Source organism: Euphorbia lathyris, chromosome 10 (genome assembly GCF_963576675.1).
Source record: "Euphorbia lathyris chromosome 10, ddEupLath1.1, whole genome shotgun sequence".
Lineage (NCBI taxonomy): Eukaryota > Viridiplantae > Streptophyta > Magnoliopsida > Malpighiales > Euphorbiaceae > Euphorbia > Euphorbia lathyris.
In genome coordinates this window covers 54,673,672-54,699,806 of record NC_088919.1, presented here as the reverse complement: position 1 = coordinate 54,699,806, position 26,135 = coordinate 54,673,672, and the positions used below count along the sequence as shown (strand labels likewise).

General features: G+C 33.9%; 1 protein-coding gene across 1 annotated transcript; it reads right to left on the bottom strand.

Annotated features, from left to right (window-relative positions):
- Window positions 1-17,491: 17,491 nt before the first annotated feature.
- LOC136208321 (thaumatin-like protein 1) lies at window positions 17,492-19,561 on the bottom strand. The gene is made up of 2 exons (XM_065999144.1): window positions 19,438-19,561; window positions 17,492-18,334 (listed from the first exon to the last, which is right to left on the bottom strand). The coding sequence occupies exons 1-2, from the start codon at window positions 19,481-19,483 to the stop codon at window positions 17,658-17,660; spliced, it is 723 nt and encodes a 240-aa protein (XP_065855216.1). The 5' UTR covers window positions 19,484-19,561; the 3' UTR covers window positions 17,492-17,657.
- Window positions 19,562-26,135: the final 6,574 nt, after the last annotated feature.

Genomic DNA, 26,135 nt, shown 5'->3' with positions numbered 1-26,135 from the left:
CAACAATGCCTATCCCTGTCTTCCTCTTGATTACTAACCTTCACTCCCCGAATTCTAAGGAGAGTCTCCAGGCTACAGAAGGTATCAAACTTAAACCAGATCCAGTCCCCCTCAGAGTCCACCACATCGGCTATCCTCCAGTTAAGGATATCACTAGGGGGGGAGCTACACACATCTAATAACGGTTTATCACCGATCCAGGTATCATACTAGAAACTGATGGATTTACCATTACCCACCTCCAGACCAACCCCCAAGCAGAACTCTGCAAACACGGCGCTAAGCCCTTTCCAGAGGAAGGAACAATTGACAACTCTCTCCTTAGGGCCCCCAAAGATTTTGTCTTTCCGATACTTACCACAGAGAAGACGTACCCAAAGAGAGGAGGGGCATTGCCACATTCTCCAGAGAAGCTTCATTAATCAGAATTTGTTGTTGTCCTTCGCCTGTCTAATGCCAAGGCCCCCCCTGCTTTTCGGCTGGCAGACCTCCTTCCACGGGACACGGTGAATCTTCTTCCCCTCTCCAGACTCTCCCCAAAGGAAGCGCCGGTTAATTTTGTCAAGCTCATTGAGCACTGGCTCAGGCAGCCTGCAGGCTTGCATGATATGATTAGGAGCTGCGCAATTGACAGACTGGATTAGAGTTAGGCGGCCTACCAGGGAAAAAGAGAATTGGCTTTCCAACTAGCACACAACCCATTCGTTTTATCCAGCGTTTCTTTAAAGGAGGCTTTGGACACTCTGTCGCTGTGAAGGGGAACCCCAAGATACTTACTGTCACATCCGGGTCTAAATTTCTAGAATTTATACCTTGATAGTACTATATATTATAATTATTAGGTGTATGATTTTAATTTGGTGCTATATGAAAAATTTGGAGTTAATTCGATGGTTTTAAGTGTAAATTAAAAGTTTAGGATAATTTTTAAAAGATCATAAAAATATAAAGGATCAAAGCTGATATTTTACGTATTTGAGATATATATCTCTCTCAATTCGTGCGGTGATCATTATCTCTTTTCTATTATTTTTCTTTCTTTTCTTTTTCTTTCTTCTTCTCCCATATCCTGTATCTTCGTCGTTCTTCGACCGTTTCTCCATCGTTTCTTTGATTTACGGAGATTCGACCGTCCAAATCACTCGAAATTGGAAACATAGCATCCTTATCTATAGATCTAAGTCCTAACTGAAGAGTTTTTGAGTTTCGGCAATGTTTGGAGAGAAACGTCTTAGACAGGATTTAGACGAGAATTGAACGGGTGTATTTTAGCCGAGGTAAGTTAACTATCAACTATATTTTGAGTTTTATGTATATAGATATATATAATCAAAGAAGTTTTAGAAATTGATATTTCAGGGTTTATACGGATATTTTATAAAATTGGGTTTTTCACGATTTTGCTTTTTATTGTGAAATTATGGTTCAAATGAAGCTATTGACTATGTTTCTATTTGATTTTCAGATTTTACTTGATTATGTTGATTTAAGGCTTGATTTGGTAGATTTATATATATACATATATGTTTTTGGTTTCAGTATATATCTATATTGAATAAAATGATTTTGATGATTTCTTACGAATTGTTTTTGGATTGAGAAATTTGTTGCGGTTATTGTTGTTATTATTTTGGATTGAAGTCCAAATATAATTTTTATGATACAAAAGGGCTAATTGAAGCCAAATGATTTATGATTATGAAATAGTTTGGAATTTGATTGTGAAAGGAAATTTGAGCACCTTATGATTTTATGATTTTATATCCATCGAGAGTTATCCGGATCGGTGGTTTTATATTTGAAGACCATGTTCAGTGAGGGACATGGCCTGTGTACACAGTCTGAAAGACCTATTGGGTATGACAAAGAAGTGTTGGGTAAGACCATATGGGATAGACAATGTTAAGAGACGTCTCGACTATATATGTGGTTATGGATTGATATTTAAGGGGAGAAACTCGAGGATGGATACAATGTTTTAAGTTCATTTGGATTATGTTTTCGGTTATGATTGATTTTGATATAAGGTTTTACGTTTGATTAAATACGAGTTGGTTTGATAAAACACTTATTTGATTACAATATTTTATAAGGTTTTGAACTCAAGAATGGATACAAGATTATATATTTTTATGGTTTTGGTTTACTACTTTGACTATATATGAACTTAAGTTTTGAGTATATTTTCTAAGGTTTTGATTAAACCCCTTTATCAATGTATATGTGTAGCTATGTTAAGTAAAGTTGGTTTTTGTAGCTGATAGTTTCTTACTGAGATTTTTGTCTCACGTTTTTAAATGTTTTAATGTTTTTAGGTGAGAAAGTACAGGATATAGAGAAGGTTACCGACCGATTAGGCGATGTTTGGAAGTTGGCTGCTTATTGTTAGAATTATGGTTAGAACTTTGGTATTTCAATTGTAATGGATAAATTGGATACTCCTAAGTATTGATTATGATCTTTTTATTTCACGCCCGATGTCGAGTAAGGTCGTCTAGGGTCGGGTGTGACAGTTTGGTATCAGAGCTCTAGGTTAAATTCTTCGGACCTAAGGTTGATAGTAAGTGAGGAATATCAATATTTGGTGATAGCTAAGAAATAATAGATAGTAAATGAGGAATATGAATATTTAGTGATAGCTAAGAAATAATTTGGAATTTTTCGAGGATTTAGTGACTAGCTAATGAGGTGTAAAAATGAGATTTGATGGTTAGCAATATCTAGGCGTATGACAAATAGTAAATTATTTGACATTTGGTGATATAGGTTGTGAGTAAGTCATAACTTTGAGCTATAGAGAATTGTCTATATAGGTGCTGCTGGAAAATCAGATTCGTACCTGAATCTTGTGATGCATTTTTCGCCTAGATATAGGCTGAATCTGTCATGGAGTCCTAAATGAAAGTTCTTTATTATTATCTTACGTTTCCAGGGGTTTTTGAATCGCCTTAATCGGACTCCGTATGAAAAAGTTATGCTGGAAACGATTTATGTTGGCCATTTTAGCTTTAAACCAGAATTTGGTTTTTGCTTTGATTTTTCTCCTTAGTATGACTTGGAATTGACTAGGTTGAAATTTAGAGTTACTAAGAGTTAGGCATAAATAATTGTTACAAAGATGTCGATATTGATAAATGATGAAGTTAATGGAAGGAAACATTAGAATTTGTGGTCTTATGATGATTATGAGGAATCTTGATAATGTGAAATAATTTTGTGATCTTGGAGATTATTTGAGGAAGAGAATTTAGATTAGCGAATGTGAATTTCGAGGACGAAATTTCTTAAGGTGGGGAGAATTGTCACATCCGGGTCTAAATTTCTAGAATTTATACCTTGATAGTACTATATATTATAATTATTAGGTGTATGATTTTAATTTGGTGCTATAGGAAAAGTTTGGAGTTAATTCGATGGTTTTAAGTGTAAATTAAAAGCTTAGGATAATTTTTAAAAGATTATAAAAAGATAGAGGATCAAAGCTGATATTTTACGTATTTGAGATATATATCTCTCAATTCGTGCGGTGATCATTATCTCTTTTCTATTATTTTTCTTTCTTTTCTTTTTCTTTCTTCTTCTCCTATATCCTGTATCTTCGTCGTTCTTCGACCGTTTCTCCATCGTTTCTTTGATTTACGGAGATTCGACCGTCCGAATCACTCGAAATTGGAAACATAGCATCCTTATCTATAGATCTAAGTCCTAACTGAAGAGTTTTTGAGTTTCGGCAATGTTTGGAGCGAAACGTCTTAGACAGGATTTAGACGAGAATTGAACGGGTGTATTTTAGCCGAGGTAAGTTAACTATCAACTATATTTTGAGTTTTATGTATATAGATATATATATAATCAAAGAAGTTTTAGAAATTGATATTTCAGGGTTTATACGGATATTTTATAAAATTGGGTTTTTCACGATTTTGCTTTTTATTGTGAACTTATGGTTCAAATGAAGCTATTGACTATGTTTCTATTTGATTTCAGATTTTACTTGATTATGTTGATTTAAGGCTTGATTTGGTAGATTTATATATATACATATATGTTTTTGGTTTCAGTATATATCTATATTGAATAAAATGAATTTGATGATTTCTTACGAATTGTTTTTGGATTGAGAAATTTGTTGCGGTTATTGTTGTTATTATTTTGGATTGAAGTCCAAATATAATTTTTATGATACAAAAGGGCTAATTGAAGCCAAATGATTTATGATTATGAAATAGTTTGGAATTTGATTGTGAAAGGAAATTTGAGCACCTTATGATTTTATGATTTTATATCCATCGAGAGTTATCCGGATCGGTGGTTTTATATTTGAAGACCATGTTCAGTGAGGGACATGGCCTGTGTACACAGTCTGAAAGACCTATTGGGTATGGCAAAGAAGTGTTGGGTAAGACCATATGGGATAGACAATGTTAAGAGACGTCTCGACTATATATGTGGTTATGGATTGATACTTAAGGGGAGAAACTCGAGGATGGATACAATGTTTTAAGTTCATTTGGATTATGTTTTCGGTTATGATTGATTTTGATATAAGGTTTTACGTTTGATTAAATACGAGTTGGTTTGATAAAACACTTATTTGATTACAATATTTTATAAGGTTTTGAACTCAAGAATGGATACAAGATTATATATTTTTATGGTTTTGGTTTACTACTTTGACTATATATGAACTTAAGTTTTGAGTATATTTTCTAAAGTTTTGATTAAACCCCTTTATCAATGTATATGTGTAGCTATGTTAAGTAAAGTTGGTTTTTGTAGCTGATAGTTTCTTACTGAGATTTTTGTCTCACGTTTTTAAATGTTTTAATGTTTTTAGGTGAGAAAGTACAGGATATAGAGAAGGTTACCGACCGATTAGGCGATGTTTGGAAGTTGGCTGCTTATTGTTAGAATTATGGTTAGAACTTTGGTATTTCAATTGTAATGGATAAATTGGATACTCCTAAGTATTGATTATGATCTTTTTATTTCACGCCCGATGCCGAGTAAGGTCGTCTAGGGTCGGGTGTGACACTTACCCAAAGAGTGAGTAAGAGGAATGCCAGATAAATCACTAAGCCTTTTACAAACACCTCTATCCATATTCTTAGAGCAGAGCATCCGAGATTTATGGATATTGATCTTCTGGCCAGAGGCTGCGCATAAACAATTAAGGATCTCCATAACCACACCAACTTGCTCCTCATTCCCTTCCACAAAGATCATCACATCGTCAGCGAAGAACAAATGGGTAATAGGAGGGCAAAACTTGTTGATGGACACAGGGTGTAAAATCCCCTTGTTCACGGCCTCTTGGATCAGGTGAGACAGCCTCTCCATAGCAATAACAAAAAGGAAGGGGCTCATAGGATCCCCTTGACGGATACCCCTAGAGGGAGAGAACTCATCATACATATCTCCATTGATCAAAACCTGGAAAACAGGAGAAGAAATGCAATCTTCAATCAATTTCCTCCAGCTATCCGGGATACCAGCTCTTTCTAAACTATCCAGAAGAAAACTCCAGTTTAAACGATCATAAGCTTTCTCTAGATCAAGTTTCAACGCCACAATCCCTTTCTTACCTTTCCTCATCTTCATTGAATGGACCACCTCCTGGGCAATCACCACATTGTCCATCATTTGCCTGCCAGGAACAAAACTACCTTGATTCTGGCTTATAATCTCCGGAAGGATCCACCGGAGTCTATTAGCTACAATTTTGGTGATAGCTTTATAAAGCACGTTGCAAAGACTGATCGGCCTCATTTGTAAAAAGGAGGAAGGTTTTTCAACCTTAGGGATTAGAACCATGAGGGTTTTATTAACCAGTCTAATATCATTGGATCCGCCAAAAACACCTTTCACAAAACTGTAAATGCCTTCCTTCACAGTATCCCAGTGCTTATGGTAAAAGCTAGCAGGAATACCATCGATCCCCCGGGGCCTTGGTAGCTCCAATACTGGTGAAAGCCAGATCAATTTCTTTCTGGTCAATAGGATGGAAAGCTTCCTTAATAGCATCCTCCTCCAACCTAGGAAAGGAAACCCCAGAGAGGGCTTTATCCAAATCCACATTATCCTCTTTAAAAAGATCTTTATAGAAGTCAAGGGCCAGACGACGAATATCTTCATCCTCATAGACCCAATCCCCATTGGAGTCTTAATTACCGAATATTATATAGTAATTAAGGTTCATGTAATCAAAATCGGAACCAAATGAAGATTGCTGCAGATTTTTCTTTTTATAACATCTTAATTTTATATTCCTTTATCACAGTCATGGCGCGAACACGGGCAGGTTGGCAAGTGAGGGCAGCTTCTCATGCCCCCTGTGATCCTCCAATGACGGTAGGAGTCACTGTCACATTACATTTAATCAGGAGCGGCTCTAACATTTTAGCGGTTCTAGACCTAATTTTATACTCTGTTTTTTTTTTGTTATAAATTTAAATTTAATAAAATTTTAGGAAAAAGAAGCATTTATATTATTGTTCGGGTAAAATACAAAGAAAAGATCTTGTGATTTAATATTTATACAAACACAATCTTGAAGTTTATAAACTTACAAATTTGGGTGTATGGTTTGTAAACTTTACAAATTCAGAGTCTATTAAAAAAAATATCGTGGCTGGTCATTTAGAGAAAGTTAAAATTCTTATTTGTAAATTACTATATATATATATAAGGACTAAATTTACAAATTAACTTTAGCACAATTTCTTTTTTATTGAAACATTGACAATCTTGTAACGGCAAACTAAACAAATCACAAATTCTTATTTTGTAAGTTTTTAAACTGGGGATTTTGTTTGCAAATCAAGCAACGCAAATTGAGTTTTTCTTTGTACTTTACCCTTATTGTTAAGAGACAAATTGTAAAATAGATTAGGTAGATCTCTCTTGTGCTATTATTGTTGAGAGGCGATTATCAGGAAAAAAAGGATAGTGTGTGCTATTATTGTCGACTTCGATTCTATTTTAGTTGACTACATTCTTATTTCTATACATCATTATTAGGAAAAACTACAAAAATAAACCGTGATTTAGCTGATTTACAAAAACAGTCCATGTAGCTTAAAAGGTCGCAAACATGAGTCTGTATTTTATGCAGTTACAAACTCAGTCCTTCCGTCAAAAAATATTGTCATGACTATTTGATCCAAAAAGGAGCGATTTGGCGCAATTAGAAATACTGACTTTGTAAATTACCGAAAATACAATGATGATTTTGCAAGTTAAGTAAACCTGAAGTATTATTTGACCGAAAAATTAACTCACATATCCTTTAACTGCGCATATACGTTTGTACTTTCCCCTAATTATTATTAAATTCAAATATAAAATAATAATTATTTACAAATATAATTTTTAACAATTAGCATCTCAAAATAATTAAAATATACTTTATATCGGAACTTTTCTTAAATTGGAGGCTCTAAACGACCGCCTAAACTGGCTAATCTTGAAGCCGACTATACATTCAACTCTAGAATAAGCCCTTAAATGAGATATCAACAGACATGGTACTCTATAAATAGCACCACCAGGCAGGAGCGTAGACAAGGGGGCCTAGGCCCCTCCAGCCGCTAGAACCACATTGACTCTGGGTAATTTCGGCCCCCTGTCTCAAAAAAAAATTTGTCGGGGTATTGAGTTAGGGGAAATTTACATAGAAATTCAGATTTAAAAATTTATTTACAACTATGTCAAGTATTGATTTAAATAATGTCGAACTAAGAAAATTATTGTTTTTCATATATTTTAAGAACTACGTTTTATAAATTAGAAGTCTAAGATATATTTTTTAGCGTTTAAGATTTATGAAATGAGGTATAAAATTTATAAATTAGGATATAAAATCATACTTTATTTGTGATATATAGAAGATAATGACATATTGAGAATTAAGTTTTGTAATATGATTTAATTGTAATTCAATAATCATATATGATTTTCTATGTAAATAGCCCTTGAATTAGCCTCTCCAAGATGTCTCATTAAGTGTTAGGTTTGTCAAAAATTCTAAAATTTTAATATTTTTGGCCTATTAGGTACTCCCTAAATCCAAATTTCTAAATTTTTTGGACCTATTAGGCCTCTCTAAACCAAATTTCTAATTTTTTTTTGCCTGTTAGACCTCACTAAATCCAAATTTCTAATTTTTTTACCTGTTAAATCCAAATTGTTAATTTTTTTTGTCTTGGTAGACTCTCTCAAATCAAAATTTTTAATTTTTTTTACCTATTCGGCCCTCCCTACATCCAAATTTTTTTTACATGTTAGGAATCTTAAACAAAATCTACCTTAATTTTGAGAAATTATACATTAATACTTAAAAAATTGGTTTTTGACCATTCAAATTATGACACATATATACAAAAAAAAAAAAAATTGAACAAATTCGATTTAGCATTTTTTTTTTGCGAACGCGTATAAAATCGGTCCCCCATCCGAATAATCATGTATTCACCACGGCCACCAACTGCGTGATATAATAACTCTTACGCTAAAATTACACAGAAATTCATCTTTTAACAACTATTTACAATTATATCAAGTTATAATTTTTCTATTAAATCAAACTAGTAAAACCAATACTTTTAATATATTTTAAGAATTAGAATAAATTAGAAGTCTATGATATTTTTTTTATGGTTTATGATTTATGAATTGAAGTCTAGAATTTTTAAACTATAGTATAAAATCATAATATATAAAGAATAATGACATATTAAGAATTAAATTTGGTGATACGATTTAGTTGTAATTTTTTACTTAATTATGATATTATGTATTTGACCCATCTATTTATCATATATGTATATTTGTTTCTTTTTCATTACCCATTGAAAAGCACTTCTTAAATTTTAGGCGTAATGCTCCCCCCAATCCCCTTAACTTGTCCAAATTGATCATTTTACCTCCTTAACTCATCGAATGTCCTAATTATCCATTTAACTCCATAAAAGTGGTATTTTCAAACTATAAAAAATATATTTTCAAACTCATTTGAATAAGTCCTATTAATTTTGTACTATAAAGGGGTAAGAAATACCACTTTTATGGAGTTGAGAGGGTAAATAGTGTTAAAGCAAATCAGAAATAAACAAGTGAATAATGGACTTCAAATAGTCTGAATATTATTGATCAACAAATTGGCTATATATATATAGCCTTTACAAAGCAGAAAGGAGGAAAAGCAGCAGCCAACTACGAAATAGCTAACTGATAAAACAAAAACAACTAACAGCTATATCCTTTAGAATAGGACAACTCTATGACTAAGTAGTCTTATTAAACTAGAACTCCTAAAAACAAGGACTTTAAACTTATCAAACCCTCCCTTAAACTCAGCAATATTGCTTAGTTTACTTCAGGAATTTCGCACACTCCTAGCAGACTCCTAAGCATCTGAAACTGCTCCAACTTTAGAGGTTTTGTTAGAATATCTGCAACTTGTTCTTGAGATCTGCAATGCAGCAGCTGGACAACATTCTACTTTGATAAATCACGTAAAAAATGATAGCGCACATGAATATGCTTACTCCTCCCATGTAGAACTAAGTTTTTTGAAAGCTTAATTGCTGAGTTATTATCACAGAGGATTGTCGTGCACTCTTTGCTTTTGTTCCCGAGCATTTCTAGAATTCTCTTCATCCACACCGCTTGACAAGCGCAAGCAGCAGCAGCTACATATTCAGCCTCGGTGGAAGATAAGGCAACAATTGCTTGTTTTCTAGAAGACCATGCTACTGCCCCAGCACTCATAATAAACGCATATCCTGAAGTGGACTTTCTATCCTCCACACATCCTGCAAAATCACTATCTGTATATGCGATCATTTCACTGCTGCCCTTTTTCTTGTACAGAATACCATAGCCCATGGTACCTTTGATATACCTTAGTACTCTCTTGGCTGCCATCAAATGTGATTCGGTTGGTTGTGACATGTATCTACTGAGAAGGCTCACTACATACATTAAATCTGGACGTGTAGTAGTTAAATACATTAAGCTACCAATCAGTTGCTTGCAGTAGGTGCCATCAACTGCTTCTCCTTGCTCAATTTTAAATCCTGGAACTATAGGATTCAAAACTTCATTGCATTCTTCCATACGGAATCTTCTAAGCACATCCCTTGCATATTTTTTTGACAAATAAAAATCCCATCTTCCAATTGTTGTACTTCTAATCCAAGAAAGTATTTCATCATTCCTAGATCTGACATTTCAAATTCCCTCATCATAGAACTCTTGAATTCTTTCATCATAGAATCATCATTTCCAGTAAAAATTAGATCGTCAACATATAAGCTAACAATCAAAAGTTTACCTGTACCATTTGTTTTCACAAAAAGGGTCTGCTCAGTTTGACATTTTTCAAAACTCTCCCTTAAGACATAACTCTCTATCCGACTGTACCAAGCACGGGGAGCTTGTTTCAGTCCGTATAGAGCTTTTCTTAATTTGTAGACTTTGTGTGGATGCTTCTTTTTCTCAAAACCTTTGGGCTGTTCGACATAGACATCCTCCAACAATTCACCATGTAAAAATGCCGACTTGACATCTAATTGATAGATTTTCCAACCTTTTTCAGCAGCTAACGCAACGATGATTCGTACTGTGTCCATTCGAGCTACCGGTGCGAAGACTTCAGAATAATCAATCCCATATTCTTGCACGTACCCTTTTGCAACGAGCCGAGCTTTGAATTTGTCAACTTCACCACGTTCATCCAGCTTGGTCTTAAAGACCCATTTGACTCCAATCTTTTTTGCTCCTGTAGGAAGATCAGTAAGAGTCCATGTTCTATTTTTCTCAATGGAATTGATTTCTGCCTCCATCGCTTGTTTCCACTCATCATGTTTTTCTGCTTCCTCAAAAGTCACAGGATCTGTATTAAGAAAGAAAACATTGTTAGCAACATCAGTAGCGTCTTCTTCTTCTTTTGACAGTCCTTCGCCACTTTCAAAATCACTTAACCAGCTAGGCGGCCTTCTTGTTCGTGCTACCACAACTTCTGGTTCATTATTTGTCTCCATTTCTACTTCTTCTTGGTTGTTTTCAACATCTTCATAATCACTTTCAGCATCTATATAATCACTTTCAGCATCTACTTCTTTGTCATCATTTTCTCCCCATTCTAGAGCTTCTTCAATTTCAGGTTCATGCTTTTCATCCCAATCCCAATTCTTTCTCTCTTCAAAAACAACATCTCTGCTGGTTGCAATTTTTTTAGTTACTGGATCATAAATCCTATAACCCTTTGATTCATCACTGATCCCTACGAACACTCCACTGATACTCTTGTCCTCCAATTTTGTTCTTATTGCATCTGGTACATGTCTATGGCATACACATCCGAACACTCTAAGATGCTCAACTGACGGCTTTACTCCGCTCCAAGCCTCTTCAGGGGTTGTGTCTTTTAAAGCTGATGTGGGACAGCGATTGAGCACATAGAACGCCCATTTTACTGCTTTAGGCCAGAAGGTCTTTGGAACCTTCTTTTCAGAAAGCATGCTCCTTACTGAATTCATCACAGTACGATTCTTCCTTTCAGCGACTCCGTTCTGTTGTGGAGTATATGCCGTCGTCAGTTGCCTTTTGATCCCATTTTCTCTACAAAATTGGTTGAATTCGGTGGATGTAAACTCGCCCCCTCGATCTGTTTGCAGTCCCTTGATAGCTAAACCAGTTTCTTTCTCAACAAAAATCTTAAACATTTTGAACATATTAAATGTTTCTGATTTGTCATTAAGAAAGTAAGACTAAGCTTTTCGACTATAATCATCAATCAAACACATCACATATTTCTTACCACTATTCGAATTAGGAGAAATTGGACCGCACAAGTCCGCATGAATAAGCTCTAACCTTTGATATGCTCTCCACACACTTTTCTTTGGGAAGGATTTGCGATGTTGTTTCCCTTTTAAGCAATCAACGCATACTTCTCCTGAGATCGTTAGTTGGGGTAGACCACGTACCAATTTGCTCCGTTGCAAGGTTTGGAGAGTGGTGTTGCTGATGTGACCAAGTCTGCAATGCCAGAGGTTAGCAAGGTCGTGTGCTTCGATGGATGCACAAGTGTTGAAACAAATTTCTTCTTTTGTTTGGTCTAAAGATGACAATCTTTTGGCTATGAGAATGAACATTCGATTTGCAGTGATCTCAGTTTGAATGATAAGACCTTTCTTTGGATGATAAATTTTGCATTTTCCGGAGCCTATGAGAATGTTGAGTCCTTTCTCCTGAAGCTGTCCTAGGCTCAGCAGATTATTTCGAAGCTCAGGCACAAAATACACATCAGTAACAGTGCAATTAAAACCATCTACCTCCATTTTGATATTCCCCTTTCCAAAGACACGCATTCGTGTGTTGTTTCCAAGTTTCACCGTGGTCTGGAAATTAGCATCCAATTCACAAAACATGGTTTTGTTGCTACACATGTGATTGCTGCATCCTGAGTCCAAAACCCAAATATCTTCCTTTTCCTCACCAATTTCACCAACATAAGCCATCAACAACATTTCTTCTTCCCCATCATGCTCCATATAATTTGCTCGTTTCTCTAATGTGGGACATTCATATGCAAAATGACCCAACTGGTGGCAGCGATAACACTCCAAGGTGGCTTTGTTCAGGGGTGATCTTCCTCTTCCACGACCTCTACCTCCGAAGCTTCTTTCTGCACCTCTGCCCCTTCCACTTTCAACTTTCAAAACTTGTTCTTCGCTGAAATTTTTTTTTCTGAAATTTCTGTTCATGGACTAAGAGAGAGCTCCTGAGTTGATTCAACGAAAGACTTTTGATATCTTTCGATTCTTCAATAGAACAGACAACAAAATTCCAGCTTTCTAGAAGTGTACGCAATATCTTCTCCACGATCCTGCAATCCTCCATGACTTCTCCTAGATTGCTCATATTATTGCATACCAACACTACTCTTGAGAAATACTCAGTGATGGACTCACCACTCTTCATCTCCAGTATCTCAAACTCTCTTCGAAGAGCCTGTAACTGTGCATTGCGTACCCTTGCATCTCATTGGAACCTCGTCCTCATAGAATCCCAAAGTTGCTTAGATGTACCTTTCTCCGTGATTGTCTTCAAGGTCGTCTTGTCAATGGCTTGAAAAAGGTAATTCTTTACCTTTAAATCTTTAAGTTTCAGATCTTCTAGCTCTGCTCTCTGAGCCCCATTCAAAATCTCGCCTCTCCCTGGTTTAGTGTATCCCGTCTCCACCAGATGCCACCACTCCTTTGAACGTAGCAAATTTTCCATAAGCATGGACCAATACTCATAATCCCCATCAAATTTGGGAATTGTTAACATGCTATGTCCCTCTCCTGCCATTGACAACCTCTCGTGTTTCACTCTAACCTCACAGGTGGTTCATTCTAACTCAATCAGTTGTTTGCTCTGATACCAGATGTTAAAGCAAATCAGAAATAAACAAGTGAATAATGGACTTCAAATAGTCTGAATATTATTGATCAACAAATTGGCTATATATAGCCTTTACAAAACAGAAAGGAGGAAAAGCAGCAGCCAACTACGAAATAGCTAACTGATAAAACAAAAACAACTAACAGCTATATCCTTTAGAATAGGACAACTCTATGACTAAGTAGTCTTATTAAACTAGAACTCCTAAAAACAAGGACTTTAAACTTATCAAATAGGACATTCGATAAGTTGGAGATGGGTAAAATGACCAATTTGGACAAATTAAGGGGGTGAGAAATACCATTTTTATGGAGTTAATGGGGTAAATAGAACATTCGATGAGTTAGAGATGTAAAATGACCAATTTGGACAATTCAAGGGGGCTGTAGAAGCATTAAACCTATAATTATCAAATTAAAACAAAATAAAAAAGTTGATATTAAAAAAATATATTTTCAAACTCATTTGAATAAGTTCTATTAATTTTGCACTATAAATGGATAAGAAATACCATTTTTATGGAGTTAAGGGGGTAAATAGAACATTCGATGAGTTTGGGAGGGGTAAAATGACCAATTTGGACAAGTTAAGGGGGTGAGAAATACCATTTTTATGAAACTAAGTGGGTAAAGAGGACATTCGATGAGTTGGAGAGATAAAATGACCAATTTAAACAAGTTAAAAGGGCTGGAAAAGCATTAGACCTAAATTTTAATGTCGTCCAACATAATTTTAGAATACCAATAAAATTATCTACTTATCAAAATCATCTCAATTATTTTTTTCAATGGATTACACGACATTTTTTTTAAATCGAAGGGAGTAATTATTAGAATATCCTTAATTAATTATGAAAGGAAATCTATACAGCATAGAAAAGGGTAAACTCCAAAACTAGACTCTATGAAAAATCCATTTACATTTGTAGACACATTTAGACATATATTACTAAACAAGACACTTCGATATATTTTTTCAAAAATATCCTTACAAACTCCTCATCTTTTTCTTCAACCTATTTTCTGAATATATAGAGTAAATTTCTACAACCTAAGAACAACTAAGGAAACAGAAACTAAGCACAATGAAGAAAAAATATTATTTCAACCTAAGAACAACGAGAAACAAATAGAAGTAAATTTTGTAAGGGTATTCTTTGAAAAATGTAGAAGATGGGTTGAATAAGATGAGGTTGAAGAATGTATTGAAAGAGTCTAGTTTGGTAGCATAAGTCTAAATGAGTCTGCAAATGTAAATATACTTCTCCTAAGGTCTAATTTTGTAAATTACCCTATACAGAAAGAAGAAAAGATTATTACTCCACGCTTTAAAAACATTGTCCATTTGAGAGGTAATTTATTCTGTTATTATGTAACAAGTGTTTCACCAACTTCCTAAACTTGCTTATTTTGTAACAACTAAATACAAAAACTTATTAAACCAAAATTCTAAAAATACGTCTTCATCTATTCGAGAGGTAATTTTTTCGTTTCTCCTACCTTTCAACCTATTATAAGAGTTAATGTTGCAAGTTTGAGAGATTAAATGGATGAGGATTATGATTTTTGTATTTAGTTGTTACAGAATAAGCAAGTTTGGAGAGTTGGTGAGACACTTGGAGGAGCTAATCTATTTTTATGGACAAGTTTAGAAAGCTGATGATACGAAATAAGCAAGTTTAAGGAGCTGACGAGACATTACAAAATTCAGCAAACCAATCTACTATTTTAGACAAGTTAAGAGACCGTTGATGTATTAGGCGAAACCAATTTTATATTTTGGACAATATTTTCTTCTTAAAGATAGAGCTATTACTAAATTACTTTTCTACATCTACATGTTGATCATGAATATGAACATATTGAGGATAGATAAATCCAAATATAATATTTGATTTTTTTTGTTTTTGTAAGACTAAATTAGGTACATATTGATTTTGATGATGACCCATTGTCACATTTAGTTGATAAGTCGTTTATTGCATTGTTCGTCAAATATATTTTTTCTGAGTCAATCTTCAATCGTCCGAGTCAGTTCGTTTCAATATAGAAGATTAATTCATCCACTGATCATGATCAAGAATTTCCACAGTTGATTATACCTTATTTATGAAAAGTATTAATTAAGTTGATTATACCTTATACTTTCCTGGTTTATAGGGAAAATTTTACCAATTGGATTAAATTTTACAAAATTGAATATCGATGGTGCCTATAAGGGTAATCCAGACTTTATTTCAGTAGGCCTGTTTCTGTATGATTGTCATATGTTTTTTATTAGGTGGTTTGAGCGACTAAAATTATTAAAATAGTGTATATCTCGGACAATGAAGTAAGCATAGAATTCCACGACTTACTTCATTGAAGTACTGACTACGTAGACAAACCAACCACCAGTATAAAGAGAAAGATCACGTCCATTCATATATAAAGAGATACAAGAAAAAAAATCAAATAAAATGAAAGTATCAAATCTATCATAGTAGTAGATTGATTAGAACAACGATTAAATGGGCGGATCATTGCGTTAGTAAGATTCATATTTTGTTTCGTCAATAAACGTCTACTATTTTATGAAGCAATTAAAAAGCAAAAGACGTTCGAATGGACAAAGAATTGTCAGCAAGTCTTCCAAGGCATATAACAATTCCTACCAGAACCGCCTTTAATGAACAGGCCAGTCCGAGGAGAAGACTTGTATTCCATCACGGATAAAACTGTGCGCACAATGGTTATTCGAGAAAAAGATGGTCACAATAACATATATATTTCCGTCACGGGTATAAAACTTTTCAAATGACCTTTTTATTTCTCTCATGATTCAACAATTAATTGGGTGTTTGTTTTAAATTTTCGGAAGAGCGTTTAGTGTTTCACTCCAAACCGCATGAAATATAACATTTGATTAGGTTTATATAACTGCAACGTTTAACATTTTCTTTGAAACCTGTTGCGTTTTGGAGCTTTTTACGAAAAACTCATTTTTGGAGGTTTTCATGAACAACTGTTTATAGTTATTTGTTATTGACAAAATTATCCTTCTTATTTCCACAAAGTATTTTTGGAGGTTTTCATGAACAACTGTTTATAGTTATTTGTTATTGACAAAATTATCCTTCTTATTTCCACAAAGTATTTTTAAAACATATCCATATTGGATTTCCTCAAAAAAAAAAAAAAACATATCCATATTGGACATTTTAAATACTAACAAGCAACATTTCAATATAATTTTACTAAGGCCTAATACACAAATAACCCCTTGAACTTGTCCAAATGTTGCAACTGCCCCCCTCAACTTTCAATTGTAACAACTTACCCCTTAAACTTGTCCAATTGTAAAGTATAACCCCTCAAACTTGTCCAATTGTAAAACATAACCCCAAATTGGAATTTTTTTTACCCAAGTACTTGAAGCAACCGTAAAAACGTTTCTCCGGATTCGTATCACGCCATGAAATCTTCAATAGAGCTATTTCTCCACATAAACACATTTTCACCATCATAATATCCCAAAACTTTGAATCAAGAAATCACTAAAAAACGAATAAGAATAACAAAAAGAAGAAGAAAAAGTTGAAGAATTGAGGATTTGGTTACTTAAATACTGATTTTTTTTGGGTCTAAAGATATGATTATCACATTCCACGAGCGTTTGCAGCTTTTGTATTTTACGTGTTTCTTCAATTGCAATCCGTGTCAATAATTTGGGGTTCTGTTTTATAATTGGATAAGTTTGAGGGGTTATGTTTTACAATTGGACAAGTTTGAGGGGTAAGTTGTTACAATTGAAAGTTGGAGGGGGCAGTTGCAAAATTTGGACAAGTTCAGGGGGTTATTTGTGTATTAGGCCTTTTACTAAACACTAATAATTAAACAACTATTAATAAGTTAACAGCTTACTGCAACTGCAACTGCAACAACTATTAGCTAACAGCTGAACCAAACATGCCCTAAATAAGATTAAAATAATAATAATATCAATACGGCATAAAACCATTAAATCACTAGGAAAAAGATGTTTAACATAATATTATTTGGAAGCAAATATGAAACCCTTTAATACATTGATATGTTCATTTCTAATCCAGAAATGACTCTTATTTTTCTATCTAAAAAAAATGACTTTTATTCAGAAGATCATCTGAAAAATTGTCACTTCTTCGATTTATTAATAACTGTATATTATAAAATTATAATTGATCAAGGGCAGAAAGTGATAGCATAATTAGCTCCGCCGGTGCAAGAAAATGTGCTGCTCGGATCATCATAAGCATAACTATAAGCTTGTGGGCACTGATTTTTGAAAATCTCTGAATAATTCGTCGGTTTGCAAGTTTCCGGCGAATTGAATTCCCCTGTGCAGCAATATTGCGGCTGATTCAAAGCCGCGCAGGCACTTTTACAAGCAACCACACCGTTAGATCCCGTAACTTGAAATTCCGGCAGGCAAACCGCGTTCACATTGGCCGCACAACTAGATGTAATGCAAGTGTCGCCGGAGCCTCCTTGTGGGGAAACGGAGACCGGAACGTTGAATCCGTCGACAAGGCTAATGTCGTAGAAATCTTGTCCGTTGTTTTCTGCTAAAGTGAATTCTATGAGAGTAACTGGTGGATTTCCACCGGCTCCATTGCATCCTATTTGTCCTGAACCGCATTCGCCGGCTAAGCAAGTGAATCTTCCGGAGTTGGTAGAGCACTCGGTTCGGGCCCAGAAGCGTCCGGTGAATGGGGCTGGAACGTCGACGGTTCGGGTTGCTCCGTTTGCTAACTCGAAGCCGGTGGTTGAGAGTTGAGGCCTGCCGCCGCCGGTTAGGGTTGCTGGCCAGACAGTTTGTTGACATCTGTTTGTGAAAGTTATCGTCGCCGGATGAACTCCTACGGTAAATAGAATATTGTTAAAATATATCGAGAAATTGTATAATTTTATTTGTCGTTATCGAGAAATTATTTAAAATATCCGGTTCTCCATGTTAAATAGAGAACATTTCATATATTTTGCTATGGGTAATAGAAAACCTTCTACATTATTCCAGGACCAATCATGGAGAAATTTTTGTTTATTTTCGGAGCATCACATCAGACACCATTTCATTAAAATATTGTTGGTGATGTTCCAATTAGTGATTTGCTATTAAAATCAGTTGTTTGTGATTGTTGTTAGTTATTTGTTACTAGCTGATTAATTATTTTGGTAAAATTACATGATGAAATTATTATTGTTAGTATGTAAAATATCTAATTTAAACATGTTTTAAATTACTTATTAAATAAATTATAAAAATAAAAACATATAATAACTAAATAAAAATTAAAAATTTATTAAACAGAGAAAAATTTTGTTCTTTCACCAATAATATTATATTGATAGGAATTATGTTAAAAAGAGACGTGTTTTATAAAAAATATGAAGGATTATTTGTCAAAATTAAATAACTACAAACAACTTTTTATAAAAACTTCAAAAAATGGTTTTCTTCGTGAAAAACTCTAAAAAAAGTTGTTGTTTTATAAACCTTGTCAAATACCATATTTTTTGTGGTTTTTAGAATGAAACGTTAAAAACTGCATCGAAAAGCCGAATGAACACCACTTAAAAGTCTATTTGGTTTTGTTGTTACTATTAGGTATTCGTTTTTTTTACTGTAGCTAGTAGATGCTAGTTAATTTTCCTCACAAATACCTATAAACAGTTGTTCTCAATATTAACTAACCATTATATGTTACAAGTTATAGTTTTTGTGAATATCTATTATTTGCTACAAAACAGCTCTTGTTTTGTAAATAAAATTTATAATTTTTTGAAATAAAATATTTAAAAGTTGTTACGAAAATCTAAACCGTTTAGAGTATAAAATCAAAAAGAATTTTAAAAAAACCAAACTGAAACTAAAACTATTTTCTTGTAATTGAATTGGTATATATATATTCTAAAATGAAATATATAAAAAATAAAATGAAGTAATTAAAGAAAGGAATACCATTGAAAAGGAAGGCGAAGGTAAGAGCAAAGAACACTAAAGCCATGGCTGAATATGAGAGTATGCTTAATTTAATTTGAGTTTTTAGAAATGGGGATACACCTATTTATAATGAGGATTTTATCAATTAATTAGGATTTTATCATTGAAATTTTTTTCTTGACTTTTATTGAATGATTAATTTCATAATAATAATAATAATTAAGAATCCAACAAAACGTGAACATTTTGCACACGTAAATGCAACTCTAACTTAACCAGTTCAACTATTTGGTTTGTTACAGTTTTATTTGGTCTAATTCAATTGGCTCGACTACATTTTACATTAATTCTCGTTTTTACTTCTCCTGGGTTGTACGATACTCTAATGAATATTCTACGGAAACAGTTTTTATAGGTTTAATACATACGTAACTCCCTGAATTTGTTCCTTTTTTTCATTTTTCTAAACTTAAGGGACAATCTATTAACCCCTTAAACTTCCAAAAAACCACCCAATTTATCCCTTCTCTCTGATGTGGCGCTGACGTGGCGCTTAGATTCTTGCAGCTTGGTATCTTGCCAGGTCAGCGCCACGTCGGAGAGAATGGGTAAATTGGGTGGTTTTTTGGAAGTTTAGGGAGTCAATAGGTTGTCCCTTAAGTTTAGGGGGTAAAATGAAAAAAAGTGACAAGTTCAGAGGGCTGCGTATATATTAAGCCTTTTTTATACATGGATCCATGATCGTCTTAAATATTTTGGGAGCTCTGTACTAAATGAAAAAAAAATTGGACTATATTCATTAAAAAAAATTAATATTTCTATATAATAATAATGTTTATGAAACAATAAAATACTTTTAACTTGATTTTAAGCATTATAAATATAATTAAATAATTAAATTAGATATTGTATAATAGCAATAAAAAATTGGACCCCTTAAAACTCTTAGAGCGTTAATTTTTTGGATAAATTAACATTCACTTAATTTTTCATATAATAATTAATAATAATAATTTATTTAGATTTGTATAATAAAAAAATTGGGCCCCTTTAAATTTGAGACCCTGTACAGGAAAGTTCCTTGTACACCCTTCTCCTACCCCCTGCATGGATCAATATTGTCATTCAGATTTGAAAAATTCATAAGAACCGTCAGGTTTGAAGAAAAGAATCTACGAAAGATGATAATAGTACCTTTGGCCACGTGTATGAATATTCACCATTCGTCCCAACAACCATACGGCTTGGAAAGGGGCACCCGTGGATCAGGATAAATTGTTGCACAAACGACGTGAAGTACAAGCAGAGTGTGCTGCTTGACACCACGAAGAACTGGAGGTCTTAGGCCTAATGAAATGAGCACATCTAGCAGCACGTTTGTTATGTGACATGGTGCACCATCTGGTATTTCAATGAGCCAGATCTATGTGATGATAGATAAAACTTTTCTGATTCGATTATGAAAAACATGATTATGAAAAACATGATAGTATTATATGGAGATACGAGACAACACTCATATAGAGAGACATACCATAATCACCCGTAAAGAATGAAAGAATAAAAAACTAAAAATAAAAAAATGATTGAATCTACTATAATAGACCAATTAAAAAATTATTCAATTAAAAAAGAAACAAAACGGAGGAAGGAACTTCTATCTAAAAATCCGAATCCAAAACTTGTTTCAAATCTTTTTGGTTTAACCTGTTTCAAATAAAAACAAACAAAAAAAAAGTTAAGAAAATCAAATGGTCTTTTAGTTTATCATATTCTAAATTTTTAAGTGTGTAAATAAAATAAAATCAAATGCTATAAATTGTTCAAATCTCGTTTAATAAAACTGATAGAATGATCTGAATTATGAATTTAAAATATTCTATTTCAAAAAAGAAAAAAGGTAAGTTAACGAGTACTTTTTTATTATTAGTTTCATCAAATTGTATTTTCTGACGAATTATAGATCTATTGTGAAATAAAGGTTCTATTGTTAGATAATAAGTTAATTAAAATACTTAAAAGTAAGAATCTCTCGCTATTGTCGAGCCACCTTCAGGTGTCGTCCCGGTATCAAGTCTGTTTAGGGTTCCGTTGTTACCTATTCATCGCAACCGATCATGGAGGACATTATCGATATGAGTGCACTAATCACGTTGGAGGAGGAAGCACATTCAGATCTGATTATACAACCAAAATAAATTGAGTTGCAAGCGCCGCAACGGACATGGTATTGGTGGGTTCCTTCCTTATGGACTGACTGATAAAGAGTTAATTTATGAAAACGTCCTTAGCTGGCGTCTGGAGTCTATCCAAAGGAATCTATGTTTAAGACCTGGGCCCCAACCTCTTCCGTTTCGAGTTCTACCATCTTTGGGAGCAGGATAGGGTGGCTCAGGGCTTTTGATTCTAAAACGACTGGAGGAGGGGAAAAATCCTAATGATATCAGTTTATCTCATGTTGATTTTTGGGTCCAAGTGTATGACCTCTCTGTAGGCTTTATGTCAGAAAAAATTGCAACCGGTATATTGGTAATTTTATGGGGGATTATATTGAAGCGGACCCTAATAACTTATTGCTGATTTTAAATTTGAGGTCATTTCTTTTAATAAAGCGAAAAATCTCATTAAAAAAATATATTACTTCGTGAATCTATACTACATATAATAGGGGAAGCATAGGGAATTTAGAAGAACTGTTATAGAGGCTTTTTGGATGAGTTGACATCGTAAGAACAAAGAGAATAAATGAGTTAATAAAACACAAAGTGAAGGAAATCCAAAAGTTATGAATAAACATATATATAAAGCATGATAGATAGTATTCTACCATTATATTCATTGGCCACCAAAAATCAAAGTCCTCATCGACCTTAATTTTGAGTATGTGTTAGTTTTGTTCTTCATACTCTTATAATATTATATTTTGTTCTTAATTCAAATAATATAGTCTTATAATTTTGTTCTTAGTTCATTAAGAGATTCAGATTTATTTAGGAGCGAAAGCATTTTCTTCAAGAATCAGAAGAATTTATAATTTGATATCTCGAAGTGAAGAAATTCGATAGAAATAGAAGAAGCATGAATAACTGAAATCGGGAAAACTAATGTGTTAAAAATTATAGAAAATCGTTATGTTTCTGAAGGTAATTATTCGATATTTTTTCATATGTAGTAGTTATTTTGTTCTCAATTGTGTTGTTTTACACTTCTCGCTACTTTATCTATGTTTTCTATTTTATTTATTTTTTTAAAATGACTAAAATAAAAAAAAATTATATTTACATTCTTTTTTAGTATATGTTATAAATAGTTAAATATGTTATATGATCTGTGCCGTGCGGATCTTCGACTAGTATGATATAAATTATGAGCTTGGATCAGCTGCCTTAAAGCTAAGGCGTCCTTATGCATCCTTTTTCTTTTATTGTTCAAATGATGTCTTCTATGGTTACTTTGTTTATATAAGTTTGTGAATGTGATATAAATTCTCTTATTTACATATAATTTTATTATAGTACATGGTATTAGGAAAAGAAAAAAAATCTTAATACATTTTTATTTTTATGTACTTATTAAAAAAAATCAATTATTCTCTTATACTTTGAAAGCGTTATATTTATTTCTATAAACTTGTTTAAAGTGTATTGAATCCCAGAAATTAATATAGTGGAGTAATGAGAGATTTAAAATAAATTGGAGTAAATACACTTTAAACAAATTTAGATTACCAATATTGTAACTAAATTGAGTGGATTAATAAGTCATTTAAAAAAAAAAAAAGTAATACATCGTTTTAAATTACAGAAAATTGAAATGTATTATGAAAAAAAGTAGGAGTAATGGAGATAGGATTCTCCAATGCTATTGATGTAGATTAAAGTCGACTGAAAGTTTTAATCTTAAACTCATAAAGATTTCAATCTTCTCAAACTAGACTTGAAGGTTGAGTTAACTCAAACAAGGAAGAACCTGGAGCTCCAATGGAGGCTTGATAATTGATTTCATAAGAGTTAAGGATCATTACAAATTAAGGAGTTTATATACTCTAACAAAAGAAAGAGGGAAAAGACTAGAAATCCTTAGGTGGGTTTTTAGCAAAACATATGAAAGAGGGTAGGATAGGGAAGGGAAAGAAATAATGGCAATCTAGTAAATTTGTGGGTAATGGCAAAACAGTAATTAAGCAAGAACAGAAATGGTCCCTAATGGTGAGAACTTGAAGGAGAAGTATTCTCCAGCTGAGCACGCCCTATGTCTCCAGAGTCACGCCCAGCGTGTTGGAGCTCCTGACCTTGGTGACGCTCCTTGAAGGACCTAACGCGTGGTGTCTTCTGGACTACGCCCCGCGTAGTTGACTCCCTGGACTCTCTTCGTTTCAGAGGTTGGGTTTACGCTCCACGTACAAGGAGACACGCCCCGCGTAAGAGAGCTACTGGTCTTTCCTCCGAAAACAGGGTCCTCCACGCCCCGCGCGCTAGCAGGCACGCCCGCGTGTTCGGTTGGCTGCCTTTGCTCTTGCCTTCCCCCAATAGATCTCCCCGTGTCCCGTCTCTTGTCTCCAGATTCATGCTCGAAGACGAGATGCCCTCATCAGCTATGAAATTGAAATTACCCTCAACATAAATTTATTCTGATTTTTCTTAATAAACGAAAATAAAAAAGAATATTCATTAATGAAGATTTATGTTGCACAAATAATTTTAGTTAGGGGAAAATTACAAAAATGGGTCAAATGGGAGACCCATTTACATATTTAACCCATTTACTCAACCCACTACATATCTAGACTGTTTTTGTGTAACTTTTCCATAATACCCCTAACCTTCCCACTTCCCCTTACGCGAACGTTCTCTCCCCTCTTCTCCTTTGGTGCGCGAAACGGCTATTGGCTCCTCCATTAATGATTCCAAGACTTTTGATCTTCCTATCTTCCTTTAAATTGCACGAAATCTTCACCATTTCTCCAAATCACAATGTATTTCTCTTTTTCCTCTCTTCATCTCTTGATTCTCCAACTTCCTAATCCTAGAAAACAAAGCCATGGTTCTTCATCTTCTTGTTCCTGCTCGTTACTTGATTTTTTTCTTCTTGTTATATTAAAGAAATGGTTATTCTACGTTATTTCCATCGTTTTCCCCAGTTTATCATATTGTTATTGTCGCTTTTAAGGGTGAAAGGCGCGAAAAATGTAAGTATCTGCTGTTTTTCCTGTGTTTTTCCATGATTACACTTCGCGTAGTCGATGATTTCGCGAAGATCTGTGAAGAGAAAGAGCTTGAGACGTGACGATCTACTTCGCGAATCGATCGCAGACTTCGCGAAAGCATCGATGTGCGACGTAGATCGTCACGTTTCAGACCTCGCATACCTCGTGAAAACATCGATTAGCGAAGTAAAATCATCTCTTTTCCTGCACATTTACATTCGCATGCTTCGCTAATCCTCATTTCGCGAAGCCAAAATCGTCTTTTTCCCTGCCTAACACGATTAATTTTTCCTGAAGGTGGTTGATTACATAACATCCCTTTCTGGAAGGCGGCGTATTGGGCTGTAGGGGAGATGACTTTCCTTCCTGTATAGGGAGAAATTTCCCTCAAGATTGGCACATTCGCTTTGAAATGACTGGTTTGGAGAGATTGTGCCAATCTTGGTGTGCACCATGGGACACGTCCATCCCAAAAGGTCTGGACTTCCATTTCTCATCCCAAAAAGTCTGGACTTCCTGTAGAGAGAGAAATTTCAGTCCAAATTAGTCAAGTTCACTTTAAAGTGATTTTGTTAGGAGTTTATTGTGGCAATCTTGTTGTAAATTTTGATAATGTTATGATTTTAATGTTAAAATCCGTTGTTGTTTGGCATTTTTTGTTACATACAACTTCGCGAATTAGCTTCAAAACACATACAGGCTTCGCATATGCTAATTAAAATCATCAATTAAACCAAACATTAGCTTCGCGGGCTTCGCATAAGATCGAATCTGCGAAGTCAGACGGAAGGGAGACAAACACGCGTAAATATTGAGGATATTATGGGAAAGTCGCACAAAAACAGTCTAGATATGTAGTAAGTTGAGTAAATGAGTTAAATATGTAAATGGGCCTCCCATTTGATCTAGTTTTATAATTTACCATTTTAGTTAGTAGTGTTTTTGCTTTTCATGGTCGTATCCTGTCCGTATCTATTTTTACATATATGTTATTTTTTATGAAGGTTATGTTTTAGAAAGGTTTAATACATCATTTGCCCTCTTGAACTTGTTCAAAAAGTTTGATTCCCTGAAGTTTCGAAATGTCGATAGCCCTAGGGGTGGGCAAAAAAACCGGACAAATCGGTAACTGAACCGGAAACCGGTAATCCGAACCAGAAAAAGCGGTTAATCGAACCGGTGATTTTTTAAATGGTTAAGAAAATAAACAGATACCGGTTTCGGTTTTGGTTTCGGGTTAGGATGTTCAAAAATCACGATTACCGGTTAACCGAACCCTTTAATAAATATTAAAAAAATTAATATATTATATAAGTTATATTATAATATATAATTGCTGTAACATATATTATATAAATTATATAAGTTATATTAGTTTCTACAAAATACATGTGTTGTATTTTATATTAATATTAGTTAATTGTTGTATCATTATTTTAATCAGCGCTGTACTATTAGTTTGTTCAAAACACATCAGTGCTGTATTATTGTTTTTGTTAAAATCAGAAAA